Source organism: Chenopodium album, chromosome 18, assembly GCF_948465745.1.
Source record: "Chenopodium album chromosome 18, dcCheAlbu1.1, whole genome shotgun sequence".
Lineage (NCBI taxonomy): Eukaryota > Viridiplantae > Streptophyta > Magnoliopsida > Caryophyllales > Amaranthaceae > Chenopodium > Chenopodium album.
The window spans coordinates 45,402,867-45,423,037 of NC_137851.1; the positions used below are offsets into that span (position 1 = coordinate 45,402,867).

General features: G+C 36.1%; 1 protein-coding gene across 1 annotated transcript; it reads left to right on the forward strand.

Moving 5' to 3' along the window:
* The first annotated feature begins 965 nt into the window (after window positions 1–965).
* Window positions 966–7,142, forward strand: LOC145592446 (ABC transporter B family member 13-like). The gene is made up of 10 exons (XM_081648894.1): window positions 966–1,290; window positions 1,747–1,801; window positions 1,909–2,084; window positions 2,157–2,357; window positions 2,483–2,742; window positions 2,828–3,141; window positions 3,228–3,451; window positions 3,618–4,407; window positions 4,733–4,974; window positions 5,512–7,142. Exons 1-10 carry the CDS (start codon window positions 1,030–1,032, stop codon window positions 6,733–6,735), a joined length of 3,747 nt encoding a protein of 1,248 aa, XP_081505020.1. The 5' UTR covers window positions 966–1,029; the 3' UTR covers window positions 6,736–7,142.
* Window positions 7,143–20,171: the final 13,029 nt, after the last annotated feature.

The window sequence follows — 20,171 nt, forward strand, 5'->3', positions numbered from 1 at the left end:
TAAAGATAATATGGTAATTTTAATCACTTGAGTTTTTGTTAGACTTGTCTTGATTACTATTACTATTATAGTTATTATTATATAATTAAAGTTGTTTAAGGTTTAAATTGTGCCTTGAGAAACGTAATTACCCCCATGTTGCAATGTTAAATGAACGATGAACGGAGGATGTCTATAGACTAACTTGCTAAATATGAAATAAAAAGAAAAAATACTGAAAAATATTGAAATTTTTATGTTTGGGTGCTAAAATGGGTGTTTGGGTGCTAAAATGATCGTACCCATTTCAGTCAAGGGTAATTTTACTCATATAAGGCCAAAGGGCGTCAAATGGCCTAAATGACCCCAAATAAGCCTAATGCACTAATATGGCTCATAATGGCCTACATATGTACTACTAGGGTTCACACAACCATCTCATGTACTACTAGAAATACCTTTCAAGGGGCCAAAGATAAAAAGGGGGTCACTCTTACACTAAGATGACTACACTCCTTCACTCTCTATTCCCTAAACTCCTCTCAAAACACACATTGTTTGGCATCTAACTTGGGCGTCGGAGGCTCACCCCGGGGTCCACCCCCGGGTGTCCGAGTTCATTTTGCAGGTCCATTTAAGGCCCAAATCCGAGAACCACAAGCAGCCCTTTAAGGCCCGGTTTGCTCATTTTTTGCCGAAACAATTTATATTAATCAACGTGATCCATTTGGGTTACATAATTTAAAAAAAAAAATTGAACCCCCATTTTGAATATTCTGGATCCGCCACTGCTTCTTCCAACACTATCAACCAGTATTACTGTATTAGTACGACCAACTTTAAAAATGAATGTAAATAGGTATTGAGAATTAACATGAAAAAGGCCAATTTCACAAGGCCTACCTTTTTATTACTTCCATTATAGTTTCCCAACTGTATTACCCTTGTGCATTTATTGCCAGCAAAAGACATCCACATGCTCTACCTTTTACTTTAAACATAAGTTTATCTCTCTGAATTTGCTGCAGATTTAGCAACTTAGTTTTGGTAATGGAGGAAATTACTCAAAATATGGACCAAGATGTCCAAGAACCATCCAACAGTTCAACAACTAACTCAGAAAAAGTGTCTTTTTTTGGGTTATTTGCTGCAGCTGATACATTGGACTACTTCTTGATGTTTTTTGGTGGCGTTGCAGCTTGTGTTCATGGTGCTGTGCTACCTGTTTTCTTTGTGCTGTTCGGCCGTATGATTGATTCTCTCGGAAAATTAGGAGCAGATCCTGATAAAATGTCTGACCGTGTTTCGCAGGTACGTGATGACTTTTTATTATATCTAAGATGTTAGATATCCCTCCATTTTTAGCAAAACTGTTATCTGCTTTTATGTTTGTCTTTTGCTTGTGTTCATTTGTTCCTTCGGATTCTGTCATTTTCAGAAAGTTCAAGAGCATTTAGAATTGTATTGGGAGTATTAAAAGTTTCCCTAAGATAAGAAAGATTTGTTACTCGTATTTGTTACAGTAATAGAGTTATTTGAGTAAAAATGTCATGTTTACGTTGCAGTTATTTTCATTATGCATGCTAAGAGAATATATACACATTAGTTTAAGTTATAGCGTTTGTTTGGCTGACATCCATTTTGTGCCAACTGCTGTCCTTATATATGTGCACAATATTTTAGTCTTTCGGAATCTTGAAGAACTGATATATGACTCTAATGATTTATACCTTGCTTACAATCTTTGTTTTTGATTCTTATCTACAGCTTTCTTTGTATATGATTTATCTCGGATTGATAACGTTTTTTAGTTCGTGGCTAGGTAAATTTCTTCTGGTTATTTTAGCTTTATATAATTCAGTAAAATATATATTTCTAGACATTTCTCTCATTTCCTCTTTGACAATTTCCTGGTGTAATCCTTTGCAGGAGTGGCATTTTGGATGCAAACAGGAGAAAGACAAACAGCGCGCCTGCGTTTGAAATATCTTGAGGCTGTTCTAAAACAGGATATAAATTTTTTTGACACTGGAGCCCAGAACAAAAACTTAGTCTTTCACATTACTAGTGATGCAATACTAGTACAGGATGCCATAGGTGAAAAGGTAAGTCTTTTTCTCATTCCTCTACTGCTTTTCGAGTTTTTCCCCTCCTTTTTACACTCTTTCAACTTGCAGATAGGACATAGCTTGCGCTACCTTTCTCAATTTGTTGTGGGTTTCATAGTAGGCTCCTTGTCAGTATGGAAGCTTGCACTTCTCACCTTGGCTGCTGTTCCTTTACTTGCTATTGCTGGAGGAGTTTACACTGTCATTATGTCTACTTTATCACAAAAGGCTGAAGCTGCTTATGCTGAATCTGGCAAGGTTGCTGAAGAGGCAAGTTTCCTGCAACTACTCAAACTGCTGCATTTACGTTAGATTTTTTATTTTTTATTTTATTTATTTATTTATTTTTTTAATTAAAAAAAACTCCTGTTTCTTTTTTGTCTATAATGGATCAGGTGTTTTCACAAGTTCGTACAGTTCATTCATTTGTGGGAGAAACAAGAGCAGTGGAACAATACTCTAGATCACTTCAGAAAGCACTTGATTTCGGGAAGAAGAGTGGACTTGCAAAAGGTCTTGGTATTGGATTCACTTACGGACTTCTGTTATGTACATGGTCTTTACTTCTATGGTATGCCAGCATACTTATCAGACATCGTCAAACGAATGGAGGCAAAGCCTTTACAACAATTCTGAACATCATCTTCAGTGGATTGTAAGTCTTTGTTGACAGGCAAATATGTAGTATGTACTTGTTAATCATGCCTCTTCTGAACAGAATTAATTGTTGGCTTTTGCAGTGCACTTGGTCAAGCTGCTCCAAGTATCGCTGCTGTAGCTAAAGCTCAGGCTGCTGCTGCAAATATAATTAACATGATTAAAACTGATAGTGGCTCCTCTAAAAGATTTGCTTCTGGAATTACATTACCGAAGATTGTTGGGGAAATTGAGTTCTGTGAGGTCTGCTTTTCTTACCCTTCACGGTCTAAAATGATCTTTGAAGGTCTGAGTTTCTCAGTTTCAGCTGGAAAGAGTTTTGCTGTCGTAGGTCCTAGTGGCTCAGGAAAAAGCACAATTATTTCCTTGGTTCAACGCTTCTATGACCCTTCCTCAGGTATTAAATTGAAGTTATTATATTACTTAATTAAACTGTGAACATCAAACTAGGCCTTTATGTTTTAATATGACAATTAATACCAGGACATATACTGTTGGATGGGCATGATGTACAAAATCTGCAGCTAAAATGGTTGAGAGAACAGATGGGATTGGTTAATCAAGAACCAGTCTTGTTCGCTGCAACCATAGCAGAGAACATTTCATATGGTAAAGAAGAAGCTGGTATACAGCAAGTTGTGGAAGCTGCCAAAGCTGCAAATGCACATTCTTTTATCCAGTCTTTACCTGATGGGTATCATACTCAGGTGGGTTTCACTCAGATCAAAATTTTGTGATTTTTCTATACTTACTTCAGTATTTGGAACTTGAAAGCATATCAGGCATTCAGATGCCATGAATCTGAGTCAGGGTTCCATAGTTCATGGTATAGGATGCATTTGTATTTACAGCTGTAATGCTCATCGCTTTCAGGTGGGGCAAGGGGGAACTCAACTTTCTGGTGGACAAAAACAACGAATCGCTATAGCAAGAGCTGTGATACGAAATCCAAAGATATTAATCCTGGATGAAGCCACAAGTGCTCTTGATTCGGAGTCAGAGCATGTTGTTCAGAAAGCACTAGAGGAGATCATGTCAGAACGTACAACAATTGTAGTTGCTCATAGATTGTCCACTATTCGAGATGTTGATCAAATTATTGTTCTCAAGAATGGAAGTGTAGTTGAATTAGGAACTCATGAACAATTAATCTCAAAAGGGGGAGAGTATGCAGCATTAGCCAGACTACAAGTTTCAGAAAACAACTTGGATAAAACCGAAAAAATCAATGAGCAAAGTTCACAAACCTTGAGCTATTCTGAGTACAACAAGAACGTTCATCCCTTGGAAGACCCAAAATCAACTTCTGCTAGAGAGCAGGAACTAAGTAATTACAATGAAGATCCAATCACTACATATCCTAAGCCATCCATTAAGGAGCTTATCAAGTTAAATGCATCAGAGTTTCCCAATGCAGTTCTTGGGTCTGTTGGGGCCGTTTTGGTTGGAATTCAAGCTCCTTTATTTGCCTTTGGTATCTCATATATGTTAACGGCCTTCTATTCTAATGATGACTCCAAGATCAAGCATGAAGTTCGAATAACTTCATTTGTTTTCCTTGGGGTTGCACTCATTACTATTCCGATATATCTAATGCAGCACTACTTCTATACTTTAATGGGAGAACGAGTCACCACTCGTATTCGCAAGCTGATGTTTTCAGGTTCAGTTTTACAACTAGGAGTCTAGAACTCAAACTACTCCCTCTTGCTTAGGCTAAGTTAACATTGCATAAGGCATGAAGAATAGAGTTTTGGGGGAGGGGAAGGGGAGGGGGGTTGAAAGGGAAAAAAAAAATTAGGATGGGTGTGGGTCCCAAATAAGAGGAAAATTAAGGTAATAAAAAATAATGTCTAATAAATTTTGAGACATTCCGATACAATAAAGTATATGTTAACTTAGGTGTGAGACAGAGGGAGTATTATAATTATGTCATATGATTCATTCATGTTATTGATTATGTTTCTTCCTTTTTCTCTTCATGGCAGCTATGTTGTCAAATGAAATTGGGTGGTTTGACATAGAAGAAAATAGTGTTGGTTCATTGACATCAAAGTTAGCAGCCGATGCAACACTTGTTAGGACAACTCTTGTTGATCGACTATCAACAATTGTGCAGAATATGTCACTCATTGCAGCATCATTTCTCATTGCATTTAAGTTAAGCTGGCGCCTTGCAGCTGTCACTGTTGCCATGTTTCCCCTGATGATTGGCTCCTCCATAGCCGAGGTTAGAGATGTTGTTTTAATGTACTCATCAAACAAGAGTTACAATTTATGTGTTTAAGTCACATGCATTTGAGCACCAGGTAGAATTGAGGAACCTAATGTGGGTTTTCAGAGCTGCTAGAAATGTGATGTTTTAGGTACAACCAAGATGGAATAGAGCCATCTGTTTCACCTTTAAGTTTATATAGTCCATTCGTCCCTGTCTGTCCCAACTGAGTTTATTAGTATGGGGTGTGTAGATTAAGGTAGGGAAAAGTAGAGAGAAAAAGAAAGGTACTGTAAATGAGTTTGAATCTAACTTTAGAGAAAAATTACTGAGACAAATCTAACCAAGTACGTGCTTGAAATATTTCTAAAAATAAAAATAAAATCACCATATTTGAATGTTAACTTTGAGCAGGAGCAACCTTTTCTGGTTAAAGTTAACTTGGATATGACACTCAGACACATGAATTATTACATATAGCATTGTCCAAGTTTTCATTCTGTCAACTTCCTTTCCCTCTGACATTCAGTTTTTTGTTTTACATTTGTGCAGCAATATTTCCTGAAAGGCTTTGGTGGGGATTATTCTAAAGAGTACTATCGTGCTAATGCTTTGGCTGGAGAAGCGATCTCAAACATCAGAACAGTTGCTGCATTTGGAGTTGAAGAGCAAATCTCAAAGCAATTTTCTATGCACTTGAACAAGCCAAATAAACAAGCTGTTCTACGAGGCCACATATCAGGTTTAGGGTACGGCATATCATTACTCCTTACATTCAGTTCATATGGGTTAACCCTTTGGTATGCTTCTGTTCTGCTAAAACATGGAGAAAGCAACTTTGGTGAAATTATAAAGTCCTTCATGGTCTTAATTACTGCGGCCTTTTCAATAGCTGAAGCACTTGCTCTTACACCCGTAATAATGAAGGGATCGGATGTACTAGGATCAATATTTCTCATCCTCAAAAGGAAAACAGCTATCGACTCTGATGATCCCAAATCAACTAAGGTAACAGAGATTAGAGGAGATATAGAATTCAGAAATGTCAGTTTTAAGTACCCAACAAGACCTGAAATACTTGTTCTCAACAACTTCAACCTAAATGTTCCTGCAGGAAAGAGTCTAGCAGTTGTGGGTCAGAGTGGATCAGGAAAGAGCACCTTGGTATCCCTTGTGATGAGATTCTATGATCCCTCTTCTGGCTCAATTTTGATAGACGGGATTGACATCAGAAACTTGAATCTGAAGTCTCTCCGGCGTATGATAGGATTAGTACAGCAAGAGCCAGCATTGTTCTCCACCACAATATATGAGAATATACGCTATGGTAACGAGGAGGCAACAGAAATCGAAATAATGAAGGCTGCCAAAGCAGCAAATGCTCATGGGTTTATAAGCAGAATGCCAGATGGATATGATACTCGAGTGGGAGAAAAAGGGTCCCAGTTATCAGGGGGTCAGAAACAAAGGGTGGCAATTGCTCGGGCAATACTAAAAGATCCATCCATCCTGCTTTTAGATGAAGCAACAAGCGCGCTTGACACTTCATCAGAAAAGCTCGTCCAGGATGCCCTTGAAAAACTCATGCAAGGTCGAACAACAATTATAGTGGCTCACAGACTCTCAACTATAAGTGATGCAGATAATATCGCAGTCATGAGCCAAGGAAAAGTATGTGAACTTGGAAGCCATGAAGAGCTTGTTAGCATTCATGGAGGTATCTATGCTCAATTGGTTGATTTACAACAGAGAAAATCCAATCCTTCTGTAGATTAAGAATTTAGTCAATGTTACCTTTTCAATCGAGTATCCCTCAACTGTGACCGAAAGTATTCCACAATCTTGGGCACTAAAAGTCATCCCACCAGAGGAGGACTCATACTGAAATGAGAATAAAAAGTAAGGGAAATAAGAGGGAGAAAGTCACTTCTTTTCAACCATGAAATGTTCAAGGACTATCAAAACAAACTAAAAAAAATCTGTTAAGAGTTCCTTATTTTGTCAGAAATTCCTTATTATAAATTTGTTTTGTACAAAAACAGGTGAGCTACAGAATAATGTTGAGCTTAAATGTATATGTTGTCATGTTATGCAATGATAATTACCTATAAAAAAACATACTGTACTGTACATTTCGTATTGTCATATTCTAAGCTCACGCTATGTTGCCTTAGTAATTGTGTTGATTAAGCAATAAGGATATTATGAGTAGGCTGTAGCATATCTGCACAAGAAAGAAAAATGTAGGGGGAAGAGTGTTTACAGAATAAAATTACAGCTTATTACTTACCAAGAAAAATCAACTTAGACATTTTTTGTTTTAGGGGGAAGAGTGTTTACAGATATACATCTAGGCAGTAGACACTGGCCCGGCAACATCACCAACTACACTTCATGGCTTCCAAAGCTCGTCTACGGAAAGGGGTCTAGTACGTTCATAAGTTCATATATAATCTGAACACGTCGTTACGGTCAGTATATGGTCACCAAGTAGTTCTAGCTCGATTATCATCTGAGCGTGCGTGTCTACGTGTAGAACAGGCATAACCCAAGTCTTAGTCTATTGAGGATATATTTTAAGAAATATTTTGTTAGTATCTTTTGGAGGCTAGTTAATATCTTTTCCTTATTTTCCTAGTTTCCTAATCCTATCATATTAGGGTTAACTTGTATTTTATATATTGAGGTTGAAGCCATCAATGAAAATCAAGTCATTCACTTCTATTTCCTCTCTAATTTAGCATGGTATCAAGAGCAGGTTAAAGTTTTTTTTACAAAAAAAAAAAAAAAAAAAAACATGACCATGGCCATTTTTTGGGTAATACATTAAATCCCAGAAATCCGTCTCAATGGTAAATTTGACAACACTTGTTGGATTATTGATACCGGTGCAACTCATTATGTCACCGGAAATAAATCTTGGCTATTTGACTCTTACAACATTGAATACCCAGTCGGTTTGCCCAATGATGGCAGTGTACTCGCAACTTTGGCCGGATCTATTTGTTTGTTTGATAAAATCACTATCTCTGGAGTTCTTTTTGTCCCGAATTTGAATTGCAATTTAATTTCCGTCTCTCAACTTAGTGATCAATTAAAAGCTGTTGTACAGTTTAACTTGCATATGTGTGCTATACAGGACCCAATGAAGGAGTTGATTGGCACGGGTCTTAGGCAAGACGAACTCTATTATCTTAGCAAGCCGGATGTGGTGCAACGTGTGTTGGTGGTTGGAGCGACTTCTGAGTTAGATCTTTGGCATAGAAGAATGGGTTATCCTTCTGAGAAGGTAGTTAAGTTGCTTCCTCATATTAGCAATAATAACACTAGTTTAGCAAAAGGTTGTGAAGTATGTTTTCGTGCTTAACATTCTAGAGACAAATTTCCTTTGAGTGACAAAAAAGCTTCTAGAATTTTTGAAAAACTACGCTGTGATTTATGGGGTCCATATCGTCATGTTTCCTCGTGTGGGGCTCGTTATTTCTTGACTATTGTTGATGATTATTCCGTGTCGTTTGGATTTATTTGTTGCTTGATAAAACTGAGGTTCTTCGGATGTTTATGGCTTTTGTTGCTGTGGTTGATAGACAATTTAATCAAACAATTAAAATTGTGTAGAGTGATAATGGGTTTGAATTTAATTGTTTGAACGATTTTTGTTGCATTTGGTATTCTCTTTCAAACCTCTTGTGTTGGGACTCCTCAACAAAACGGGAGGGTAGAGAGAAAACACAAACACATTCTTAATGTTTGTAGGGCCTAGAGATTCCAAGCCAATCTTCCTATTTATTTTTGGGGTGAGTGTGTTTTAGCCGCAGCTCATTTGATTAATCGAACTCCTACCCCTATTCTACAAAACAAAAGCCTTTCGAAATTATTTTCAATAAACCTTTTTCTTTTGGTGCTATTCGTACTTTTGGTTGTCTGTGTTTCGCACACAATCAAAAGACGAGGGGGAATAAGTTTGCCAGTAGGAGCCGTAAATGTATTTTTGTGGGGTATCCATTCGGGAAAAAGGGATGGAAGCTATTTGATCTTGAAACAAAGGAATTTTTTGTCTCTCGTGATGTAAAATTTGTCAAAGATATGTTTCCTTTTGGTTCCTTGGATGATGTAAATATTGATGCAAATTTCGGTGATACGGAGAATGATATTCATGTGGATTTTGCTGCTTGTGATTTGGGTTACAATGATAATGGTGCAATTTATGACGACACATTTAATATGGAAGAAGGGGGGATGCAGCCCACTCCGCAACCACCCCGCGGCATAACAGTGCTGGCCGCAAGGGGGCTGCAGAGTCCCCTGCCACTGCCACTGCCCGGCAGCAAACCACCGAGCAGCAGGCAGAATCTACCACTGCCCAGTAGCACAGCACCAAGCAGCAGCACCACAATGACAGTGAATTGGGGCGTGGTTTTCGAGAAAAATATCCTTCGATTTTGCTTCGGGATTTTGATACACTCACGGTTATTGCTAAGAGTCCGTCTTGTTCTTCCAATCAGACTACAAGTACTCCGTATCCCCTGGCACACTACATAAATTGTGACATGTTTTCTGTAAATTATCGCAAATTTCTTGTAGCCGTTGTTTTGGGAAAGGATCCAAAATCCTTTAAAGAAGCCATGAAATCCGAAGGTTGGTAACGTTCTATGAAAGAAGAAATAAGGGCATTTTAAGACAATGGGACTTGGGCCTTAGAGCATCTTCCACCCGGTAAGAAGGCTTTAGGCAGTCAATGGGTGTACAAAATGAAATTTTTGTCTAATGGTGATGTTGAACATCTCAAGTCTCGCTTGGTTTATATTGGTAATCATCAGCAGGAAGGTATAGATTATAGTGAGACTTTCGCTCCGGTTGCAAAAATGACTAAAGTTCGGGCTTTTCTCACTATAGCCACTTCTAAGTGGGAGCTTCATCAGATGGATGTTCATGATGCTTTTTTACATGGTGATCTTGATGAGAGGTGTACATGAAATTACCTCCAGGTTTTGAGAGCTCAGATCCGAGTTTGGTGTGTCGCTTGAGGAAGTCTTTGTATGGGTTAAAACAAGCTCCGAGGTGTTGGTTAGAAAAACTGTCTACGGCTTTGAAAGGGTACGGTTTTATTCAGTCTTACTCTGATTATTCTCTTTTTACATATACTAATGGCAATGTGCAGCTTAATGTCTTAGTTTATGTTGATGATCTTATTATTTCTGGGAATGATTCCGCTGCAATGAATGTATTCAAGGCTTATCTTGGTGATTGTTTCAAAATGAAGGACCTTGGTCCTTTGAAAATTTTTTTGGGCATTGAAGTTGCTCATAGTAAATCGGGTTTGTTTTTGTGTCAACGAAAATACACCTTGGATATTATTTCTGAAGCAAGGTTATTAGGTGCGAAACCAAGTGATTTTTCGATTGAGCAAAATCACAAGCTTAGCCTTGCTAGTGGTGAGTTACTTGCTAATCCTGAGTCTTATCGCAGACTGGTAGGACGGTTAATTTATCTCTTGGTTACTAGACCAGATTTGGCGTATTCTGTGCATATTCTCTCGCAATATATGCAAGAGCCTCGCATTGAGCACTGGGAGGTGGCTCTGAGGGTAGTTCGTTATTTAAAGGGTACCCCGGGACAGGGTATTTTGTTGAGTGCAGATAGTGACCTAACTTTGCAGGGTTGGTGTGATTCAGATTGGGCGGCATGTCCTCTTACTCGTCGTTCATTGACAGGTTGGCTTGTGTTTCTTGGTAAATCCCCTATTTCTTGGAAGACCAAGAAACAACCCACAGTTTCCACATCTTCTTCTGAGGCTGAGTATCGCTGCATGGCTTCAACCACACATGAGTTGAAGTGGTTGAAGGCCTTGCTTTTGAGTTTGGGTGTCCAACACTCTAAGGCGATCAAGTTGTTCTGTGATAGTCAATCTGCTTTACATATAACCAGAAATCCAGTTTTTCATGAACGTACGAAGCACATTGAGATTGATTGTCATATTGTTCGTGATGCAATTACAGAGGGCTTGATTGCTCCATCTTATGTTTCCACTAAGGAGCAATTGGAAGATATTTTTACTAAGGCACTTGGGAAGACTCAGTTTGATCATCTTCTTTCCAAGTTGGGCATTTTCGATCCCCATGCTCCAACTTGAGAGGGGGGGTATTGAGGATATATTTTAGGAAATATTTTGTTAGTATCTTTTGGAGGCTAGTTAATATCTTTTCCTTATTTTCCTAGTTTCCTAATCCTATCATATTAGGGTTAACTTGTATTGTATATATTGGGGTTGAAGCCATCAATGCGAATCAAGTCATTCACTTCTATTTCCTCTCTAATTTAGCATAGTCATTATTACAGTATATAGAATCAGTGTCTAAAGTACAACCATGTATTGATCACGACTTCATTTTGTAGGAAATTAGCTACTTGTAGTAAATACAATCAAATGGACTAATAGATGAAAATCGAAAGTCATGAAAGAAACATTTATCTTCAGCTCAACTGCTCATGTTTTGCTGATATTCTGAATGTTTGATCAATATTTTGCATCACCAAACAAGCATTTTAGCGAACACCTTATATGCATACGTAAAAATGTCGTGTCAACATTCAATAATGCATAAAGTTTAAATATGTACAGAATGTACCTTGCTCCAAACTGATAGCAGCCTAGAAATCCAATATTTAGCCATTATATATATAAAGAAAATAAGGGTTAGGGATCTTAAAACTAGCTCCTTTATTGGTTGTGTTAACTTCTGTATAAGAGATTAGGAGTACACAAAATTATAATTCTACACATGTCACCTGACTCTTTATCTCTCTTAAGCAAAAAATTGAAAAATAGAATGAAGTGTCATCCCATGTCATTTTACCGAAGCAAGGAGTCAACGCAAGGACTTTCAAGGAGTTTTAGGACTCTAACTATTAGAGTCGTGTATGACTCTAACAGGGGTATTGTGGTAATTTTACTGTACATCTCATTGCTAAATTAAAAAAAAAATTAACTGAAAAGCTGAGAAAAAGACGACAATGCAAGGACAGCTCTATGATAATGCGAAAAGGTGAAATGGATAGCTCTTCCTAGCTCCACCCCAAGATTTTGCTTTTTTTTTAAAAAAAAAATTATCAAATTGGAAACTCTTTCAGGGTAGTGTTCTTTGTTCTCCATTTCCTCAAATGGAGTCCAAAGCATGCGTGGGAAATTGGCGCCAAAGTTTATTGTAATTGGTATCTACAAGAATACCATCAACGACAAATAGAAAAAAAGTTATACCATCAAGGATACCATCAAGAGCTTTTAATATCTAAAACAATAAAATCAAAATTTGTTGGAGAATACCATCAACTCATCAAGGGCTGTTGGTATCTAAAAGAATACCATCAAGAAGTTCGTTGTTCCATGATTTATATTATCCAACAAATAGAAATCAAAATTATTATACTTGGTATCTAAAAGAATACCATCAATGACAAATAGAAAAAAGGAATACCATCAAGGATTGTTGGAGAATACCATCAAGGGTTGTTGGTATCTAAAACAATACCATCAAGAATTGTTGGAGAATACCATCAACTCATCAAGGGTTGTTGGTATCTAAAAGAATACCATCAAGAAGTTTGTTGGCATCATAAAAATACCATCAACGGCAAAAGATAGAACAAGAACATCACCAATGTTTTGTTCCCGCCATGTTTTGACGCCAAAATTTGTCACATGTTGAGAACTTCATTTGAGAAAATAGCAGAAAAAAGAACTCAATTTGCCATAATTTCTTTTTTAAGAAATTAATTTTTGTTCTAAACGGAACAAAAAATTGAAAAGGACATTTTTTGAAAAGGACATTTTTGGCCTTGTTAGAGTCCTAGATGACTTTAACAGTTAGAGTCCTAGAATTTCTCCTAATGAATCATGGGCTGTACATGGACATCATTTTCAAAAGTTAACATGAATCTAGCCAGACAAACTAGTCCACTTATTAGCCCCTTTTAAAACTAGCATACCAAATATATAAAAATAAATGAAGGAGCTAACTGGCACATCACGTGGGTCAGGCCATGGTCTCCATTTTTGAATGATCGACACATGTTCGACACGACTTGTCTTTTGCTTCCACTTGAATTCAGAGCACGCTAGTACATTACATGGGCCAACAAGACTAAGCCCAAAACTTTTTTAAGCAATGAAAACAAAAATAATAAGTAACCATCTTCACGATAAAAACTCTTGATGCGCCACTTCAAGAATTGGATACGAAGATGAGCATTTACAAGGAACAATATATATATATATATATATATATATATATATATATATAACCAAGGCTAAAATAAGAACTAGGAACTAATCTAGGCCCTTAGATCATGTTAATCGGATAGCTCATATGCTTCCCGTATCATTAATGACATTTTTATAATATTTTAATTTTATAAAGTAGTTTCTAGTTTCATTTCTCAAAAGTAAATGAAAATTTAGTAAATAAAATCAGTCTTAAAGTAAATGAAATTACCTTAAAAGTTAAAAGATCTGGAAAAAAGTTTGAAAACAACAAAATTACGAGAATGTCATTAATGAGAGCGAGTGCAATGTGAGCCATTAGTAGAGTGCGATCAATGGCTGAGATTAGTTCCTAGTTCATAACTTCATATTATTCACCTTGGTTCTCACATGATCTCAATTATATATATACTAGTGCGGTTGCATGCGCGCGTTGCGCGCGCACCATGTTGTGAATAGAATTTATCGATCTATTAGCGAGTTGTATAAATAAATTACTTGATTTAGCTTTTTAAACTCTTTGTATGAATTTATAAATTATTATAAGAAATGTATAAGATATATCTATTTTATGATAAAATATTATTTACACGACACATGATTGAGAAGTTCTTAAAAGAAGATTAGGTTTCATGTAATTAAGTTATTATATATGTATTATTTTGATCCACTTATCATGATTAGTATTATTGAATATGAGGAAGGAAATTCTTTTTGAGATTTTTTACCAAAGAATCTTATGTAGTGATATTGTTAAAAAGCATGCGAAATATTGACTAAGTATAATTTGAGGAACTTTTAGTTTTAGGAATTAGTGATGTCTAAATAAATATGTGTGAAATGCTATTATTATGAATTAAGAATTTCATTAACATATTTTATTAATATTCTTGACCAAAGAATCTTATGTAGTGATATTTTTAAAATGCATAATGTATAATTCGAAGAACATTAAATTTTTGAAATTAATTATGTCTAAGTAAACATGTGTGAAATATTATTAACTAAGACAATTTGACTTATGCCTTAATTGCTCTAAGTAAACGTGTGTGAAATATTATTGACTAAGACAATTTGACTTAGGCATCAATTGCTAGACATTATTATGTATCTATTCGGTTTGCATGGCATACATGAGCCTAATAATTTTGTGGATTTAGTGCTAATTATTGCACAAATAACTAAACTTATTGTTTGCAGTACACAATTAAAACAAGTATGTATTAAGCATGAATTGACTAAAATTGCTTGTTTAGAGTCTTACTTTAAAGTCAATTCACTTAGTAACTATGTCATGTACTATTTTAAGGTTGATTTTATTAAACTTATACATTGATGATTCTGCTCAGTAGATTTTGAATTAAATATTGCTATATTTGTATGGTATTGGAAAGTGACTGTAGTGCATGAAGAGGGATATAAGCTAATGTGGTATAAGATGGATCATTATGATCAGTTGAAACTTATTTGACTTGTCATTATGATTATGATGACAGTTGGGAAAGAATATTGAAACTGAGATTTGTTTCAGTTTCTGAAAATAGAATCTTATGCAAATCTTTTATTGTCAAACCTATATTTAATTGCATTTAGTGTAATAGGAATTTCTGACGCTGTTTTTGTTGTATATATAGCACTCTTTGATATCAAATACAAATGAGCTACTGAATTGTGATAAGAAGCTAAGTATATGCATATATATTAGATCCGTTATGAGGCCCATCAAGAAGAGAAACTGGTATGAGTTGTTAATTTATTGAATTATTGTTATTGATATGCTTGTAACAAATGTAGCTAATTTATGTGGTTTGGTAAGGTTATTTTCTGTTTTGCTTTTGTTTGTTTGCTACTGACTTAATATGTTGGGACTGTATGTTGCCAATGCATATTCATTTACAACGCATTCCTGATAAATTTAGAGACATTTTATATGATGGCTTCCAAGGTGTGGATCTGCTAGTGCATGGTTATTCTAGAATTTGGGAAGCTACTATGGCATATGAAGAAGAAGGAGATGAATGGATAACTGTTTTAGAGGGTGGCTGGATTGAGTTTGTTAGAGATAATAAAATAAGCGCTAGGGATGGTTTAAAGTTTACATATACATGGAACAACTCTTTCACCATCCAGATTTTAAGCCTAACAGGAAGCAAAAAAGCACAAGGATTTGGAATTGGTAAGGATAAGTGTAGTTCAAGTAAGAGACGTGGGCACAGACCTGCTTACCATGGCAGTTCAACAAACATGATTGAGACAAATGAATGGATTAATGACCTTGCACGTAGCTGTCATGAGCCACATTTCAAATTTATTTGCACTGCAGCTTACCTTAAGAAAAGAGCAATTGTATGTGTTACTATTAAGTATTAATTGTGTTGAAGTATATGCTGTATGGTGTAAACCCTTTTTTGTAATGAAATAACTCTATTTACTTTGGTTTCATTGTTTGCAGAATGTCCCTGTTGACTTTGCTAAGAATTGGTTAAGTGAATTTGGTGATTCAACTAATGTATTGCTTCAGAACTTTGATGATCAATTTGATGCTAATCTGAAAGTTGTGAAGAAGGATGGGCTCATTACTAAGTGTGAATTACAAAGTGGTGTTAAAGAATTTACTTCTCGGTACAATGTTCAGAAAGACGAAGGTGCATTGATTAAGTATCGAGAAGGACATCCTGCAGTGTTTGATATAGATCTAGTGTCAGTGTGAGTGATTCTAGATATTCTGTTGTTTAAGCTTTGAGGACACAATAAGAGTAGTATGATGGGTAGAATTCAATATAAGTTCTTCTATTTGCAGTTTCTTTATGGTTGTATGAGTTGCTATGCTGTTTTAAATTAAATAATTTCTTACATTTCAGATTTACAATGGTGCATAGTTTTAGGGAAAATTGACATTTGCTACTAGCGAAAATACCTCGTGTTACATTTGCTACCCGTTTAATTTTTTATTTTATTTTGCTACCACCAAAATCTCTAAAATATTTATTTCATTACCAACTGACTTACGCTGTTACTATTTCCGTTAGTTGGGTTTTGCCACCGTTTAACCACCTTGCAGCCACCCCTCCACCACCCTCCCCTCAACACCTCCACCCCTCCCCTCAACTGCCACCCCTCCACCTCACTGCCACCCCTCCCCCTGTCAGCGTCGGCGCGAACCCACCCCTCCCTTTCCCTCACCCCTATGCAGCCCCCCTTCCCCTTTCCCCGTTCTCGCTGCCCCGATCCCCACCCCGAACCAAAACCACCCCTTTCCCCTTCCCCCATCTGAATCCGCCCCCAGCCCCGTTCCCCCCACCGAAATCGGCCCCCCTCCCCCTTCCCCTACCGTTTTCGGCCTTCCTTAACCCTAAACCACCACCCCAAAACCACCCAAAACGAATTTAGGGTTCGCTTATGGTGTTTTAGGGCTAGGGAAGGCCGAAAACGATAGGGGAAGTGGAGGGGGTCGATTTCGGTGGGGGGAACGGGGCTGGGGGGGCAGATTCCGGCAGGGGGAAAGGGAAAGGGGTGGTTTTGGTTCGGGGTGGGGGTCGGGGCAGCGAGAATGGGGAAGGGGAAGGGGGGTTCGTTGGCTGCGTAGGGGTGGGGGAAAGGGAAGGGGTGGGTTCGCGCCGGCGGCAGGGGGGAGGGAAGGGGGCGGCAGTTGAGGGGAAGGGTGGCTGAGTTACTTTTTTTTTAATTTTAAATTTTTTTTTATTATTTTTTTTTTTTTTTTGAAGAAACTTAACGGATTCCTTAAAGTGGTAGTGAAATTTTAATTATTTGATTTTAGGTGGTAGCAAAATAAAATAAAAAATTAAACGGGTAGCAAATGTACACGAGGTACTTTCGCTGGTAGTAAATGTCAATTTTTCCTTAGTTTTATTCATTACCTTGTCTAATCTAATCATAGTGCTTGGAATCAATTATATTGTATGCTTAGTACCTTTATAATGTATAGTGCTAAAGCTACTTCAGATAGAATGTGCCCTGGTGATGTGTTGCCAAAGCATCTTATGTATAGCTAGATAAGCTTCACAATGAAAAGCTTATGAATGACTTATATGCTATATATATATGAGCTGTAAAGTGATGTCACTTATGTACTGAAAGAGTGCAAACTATTGTCCATGAGTGTTTATAAAGAGCTTCTTAATATTATGTTAATGTGAGAGTTATTTTAAGACACATCCAATTAACCTCCAGGTATTATATTGTAACACTCTTGGCTTATATTAAAGACAGGTGAAGTGCTAGAAATTTCATATTTACTTGCATCCATTTACTTGCATTCATTCTCCAAAATATTACTTTGTTGTGCAGGAAGTAACTGTGTGATTATGGCAAGTAAGGGTAAAGAGAAGGTTGATAGTAGTGTTTAGTGTAAGAGAACCAAGGATACCAGTCGGAAGTGGTGGAGGAGCGTGTTAGTTATCTTGAACAGAAAGTAGGCGAGCTAGAAGCTGTTGTTGCTGCCCTTTGTTTTGGTGAACCAGAAGATAAGCAACCTAGTCGTAAGAGAGGGTGTTCCATTAACCTTGCTGCAAATGAAGCAAAACAGAAATAGGAGGGAGGAACCAGCACCTATACTCCCAAGCCTAGCCTTCTTGGTACTGAAATTCATCACCATTCCAGTCCATCATACTCACCTGGAAGTGATGCCTTCTATGGTGGTTCGATCTAAGGTGGTAGTACTTGTGTAGGATATATTTATCTTAACTATGTAATGTGTTGCTTTAATTGTTGTAAGGTCCATCTAGCTTTCCTAATTCACTTGTTTAGCTTAGCATAATTTAGCTGTAAAATGTCATGATTGTAAAATTTGTGTCTTGAATGTTTAGTTGGTGTGAACTAATGTGTTGTGCTACTCATATTATTACTTATCTATAGACTTTGAAATTATGCATTTATCCATGAAAGCCTAATTGCAAAAAATTAAATGGTGAGCTAGGATTTGTGTTTTTTTATAGAAAAGTATTTGATTTTGCTTTACTACATTTATCCATAATACTTTCTACAAATGTCCTTATGTATTTAGCAGGTAATACTTATAACAATGTACATTTAGTCACACTATTCAAAAGCACAAATGAATATCATGCTATTATAATTAGCCTATTTTAAATAATGCTATTGAAATATAGTCTTATAAGTTTTGAAGATTATTTTTGAGGATTAGTACTTTAAAAGTATTTTTCTACTATAAAAAAAAAACAAGAATAATGTTTCCTTAATAAAATTAAGATTTACTAATTTATCCGTTGCAAAGCTATAATTGAGAGGGTTTTTACAATTTTTTTATTACCCAATGATACAAATTAAGGAGGTCTTTATTTATGACAACCGTCATAGTATATCTAATTAATATTAATAATATTATTGTTTGGTATTTTTCTTCATTGGGCTTATGAATTAATTGGGCCTAATTAGAAATACGTACCTAAGCCTTTCACAGCACAAAAAAAAAATAAAAATAAAAAAACCGACCTACGCAAAGTAATAATAAAAGTATTTTAAAACTGAATAAATACTTTAAAACTAAATTGTTATAATTAGGCCCAATAAATACTTTTACGTTATAGCATTTCTAATTAATCCCAATGATCTAAATTGAGTCTAGCTAGGTAAATAAATGTTAGTCAAAGTAGGATAAGTAGTGATTTCATTAGGCCCATATTTAATAGTGACATAAGACATGTCATGCTTGTCATACAAATAGAAAAATATTTTTTAATAAGGAAGATAAAAATAATTACTCCATTCAATAAACGTCACAAGATGATTTTAAATATAAAAAATAATTATTAAACAAATATAATTTATTACTAAAATTTAAAAAGATTGTGTGTAACATATTAGATATATATTTTTTGTTTTTGAGTTTGTTTTTTTTTTTTTTTTTTGGTGAGTGTGTGTGTGTGTTTGTTGTTCTTTTTTTTGTACACTACAAAATTTATCATGCTTTATTAATAATGTATTTGTTTTGGGTGAAATTAACAATTTTCTTTTCGTAATTTGGAATACGGTACTTTAAAAGAGTTAGACAGCTTAAATACTCATTTTGTTATTCAATATGATCGCCTTTTTTTGTTCAAAAAACAAAAGAAACGAATTAAATTAACATGTTAAATTAGCACACGGTTTAGTATAGTTTGTACTTTGTACTAAACTAATAAGAAAGAAATGTGTTTTCTTATGTAGTACTACATATAACAAAAATTGAATCATTAGATTTTACAAATTGAAGTAACGTCCTAGGAAAACGTGCGTTGTGTGAAAGAGTGTAACTCTTCATCTTCTGCATGCCATCAGATACATTCGAAAAGACATGAAAGGAAATATGACGGTTTGATTTGTATAAAAAAGAAAGTATCTTTTAATTGAGACAATCCCAAAATTTCCTCTGTAATTTTCTTGCAAAATCAAAACCCCTTTCGTCTTCATCCAACGCTGCTAACCTAAGTTTTACCATGGCCGGAAATGGTGACCAGCCTTCATTTTCAGTTTGGTACTGGGCTTTCTTACAAAAAACAAAACAAAATGTCCAGGATCGATTTTCAGCATTCGTTGAAATCCGTTTAGATGTAACTAAGAAGATGGACATGCTGCTGAAAGAAATGGATAAGATAGATAAGAAATTAGCAGAGTGTGATAAGGCTGATGAGAGCAAAAGCACTGGGAAGAGGCCTCAAGTTGGCTGTAATAATTGTGATTCTGCTATTCAAGTGGATAGTGACAGTGACGAGGAACCAATCAGAATGAGGAGAATTGTACGCTTTAAAGGCGAGTCATCTAAAAGCAGGGGTGAAGCTAGTAAAGGAAAAGAAGTTTTGGGTGTTGGTGTTGAAGGGGGCGAGGCTGATATGGAGATTAACGACGAGGATGCTGAGGTGAAAGAGGTCATTCATTCAACGGCTGTTGTTCAGGCTGAACAAGTGCATCAACAACTTGAAATTGCTGTAGAAAA

What these genes read in the sequence shown, in the direction of transcription:
- LOC145592446 (XM_081648894.1), top strand. Translation starts at nt 1,030, where the DNA reads ATGGAGGAAATTACTCAAAATATGGACCAAGATGTCCAAGAACCATCC. An exon ending in CTGATGGGTATCATACTCAG is followed by an intron (nt 3,452 to 3,617) that starts GTGGGTTTCACT and finishes CATCGCTTTCAG; the next exon opens with GTGGGGCAAGGGGGAACTCA. An exon ending in TCGCAAGCTGATGTTTTCAG is followed by an intron (nt 4,408 to 4,732) that starts GTTCAGTTTTAC and finishes TCTTCATGGCAG; the next exon opens with CTATGTTGTCAAATGAAATT.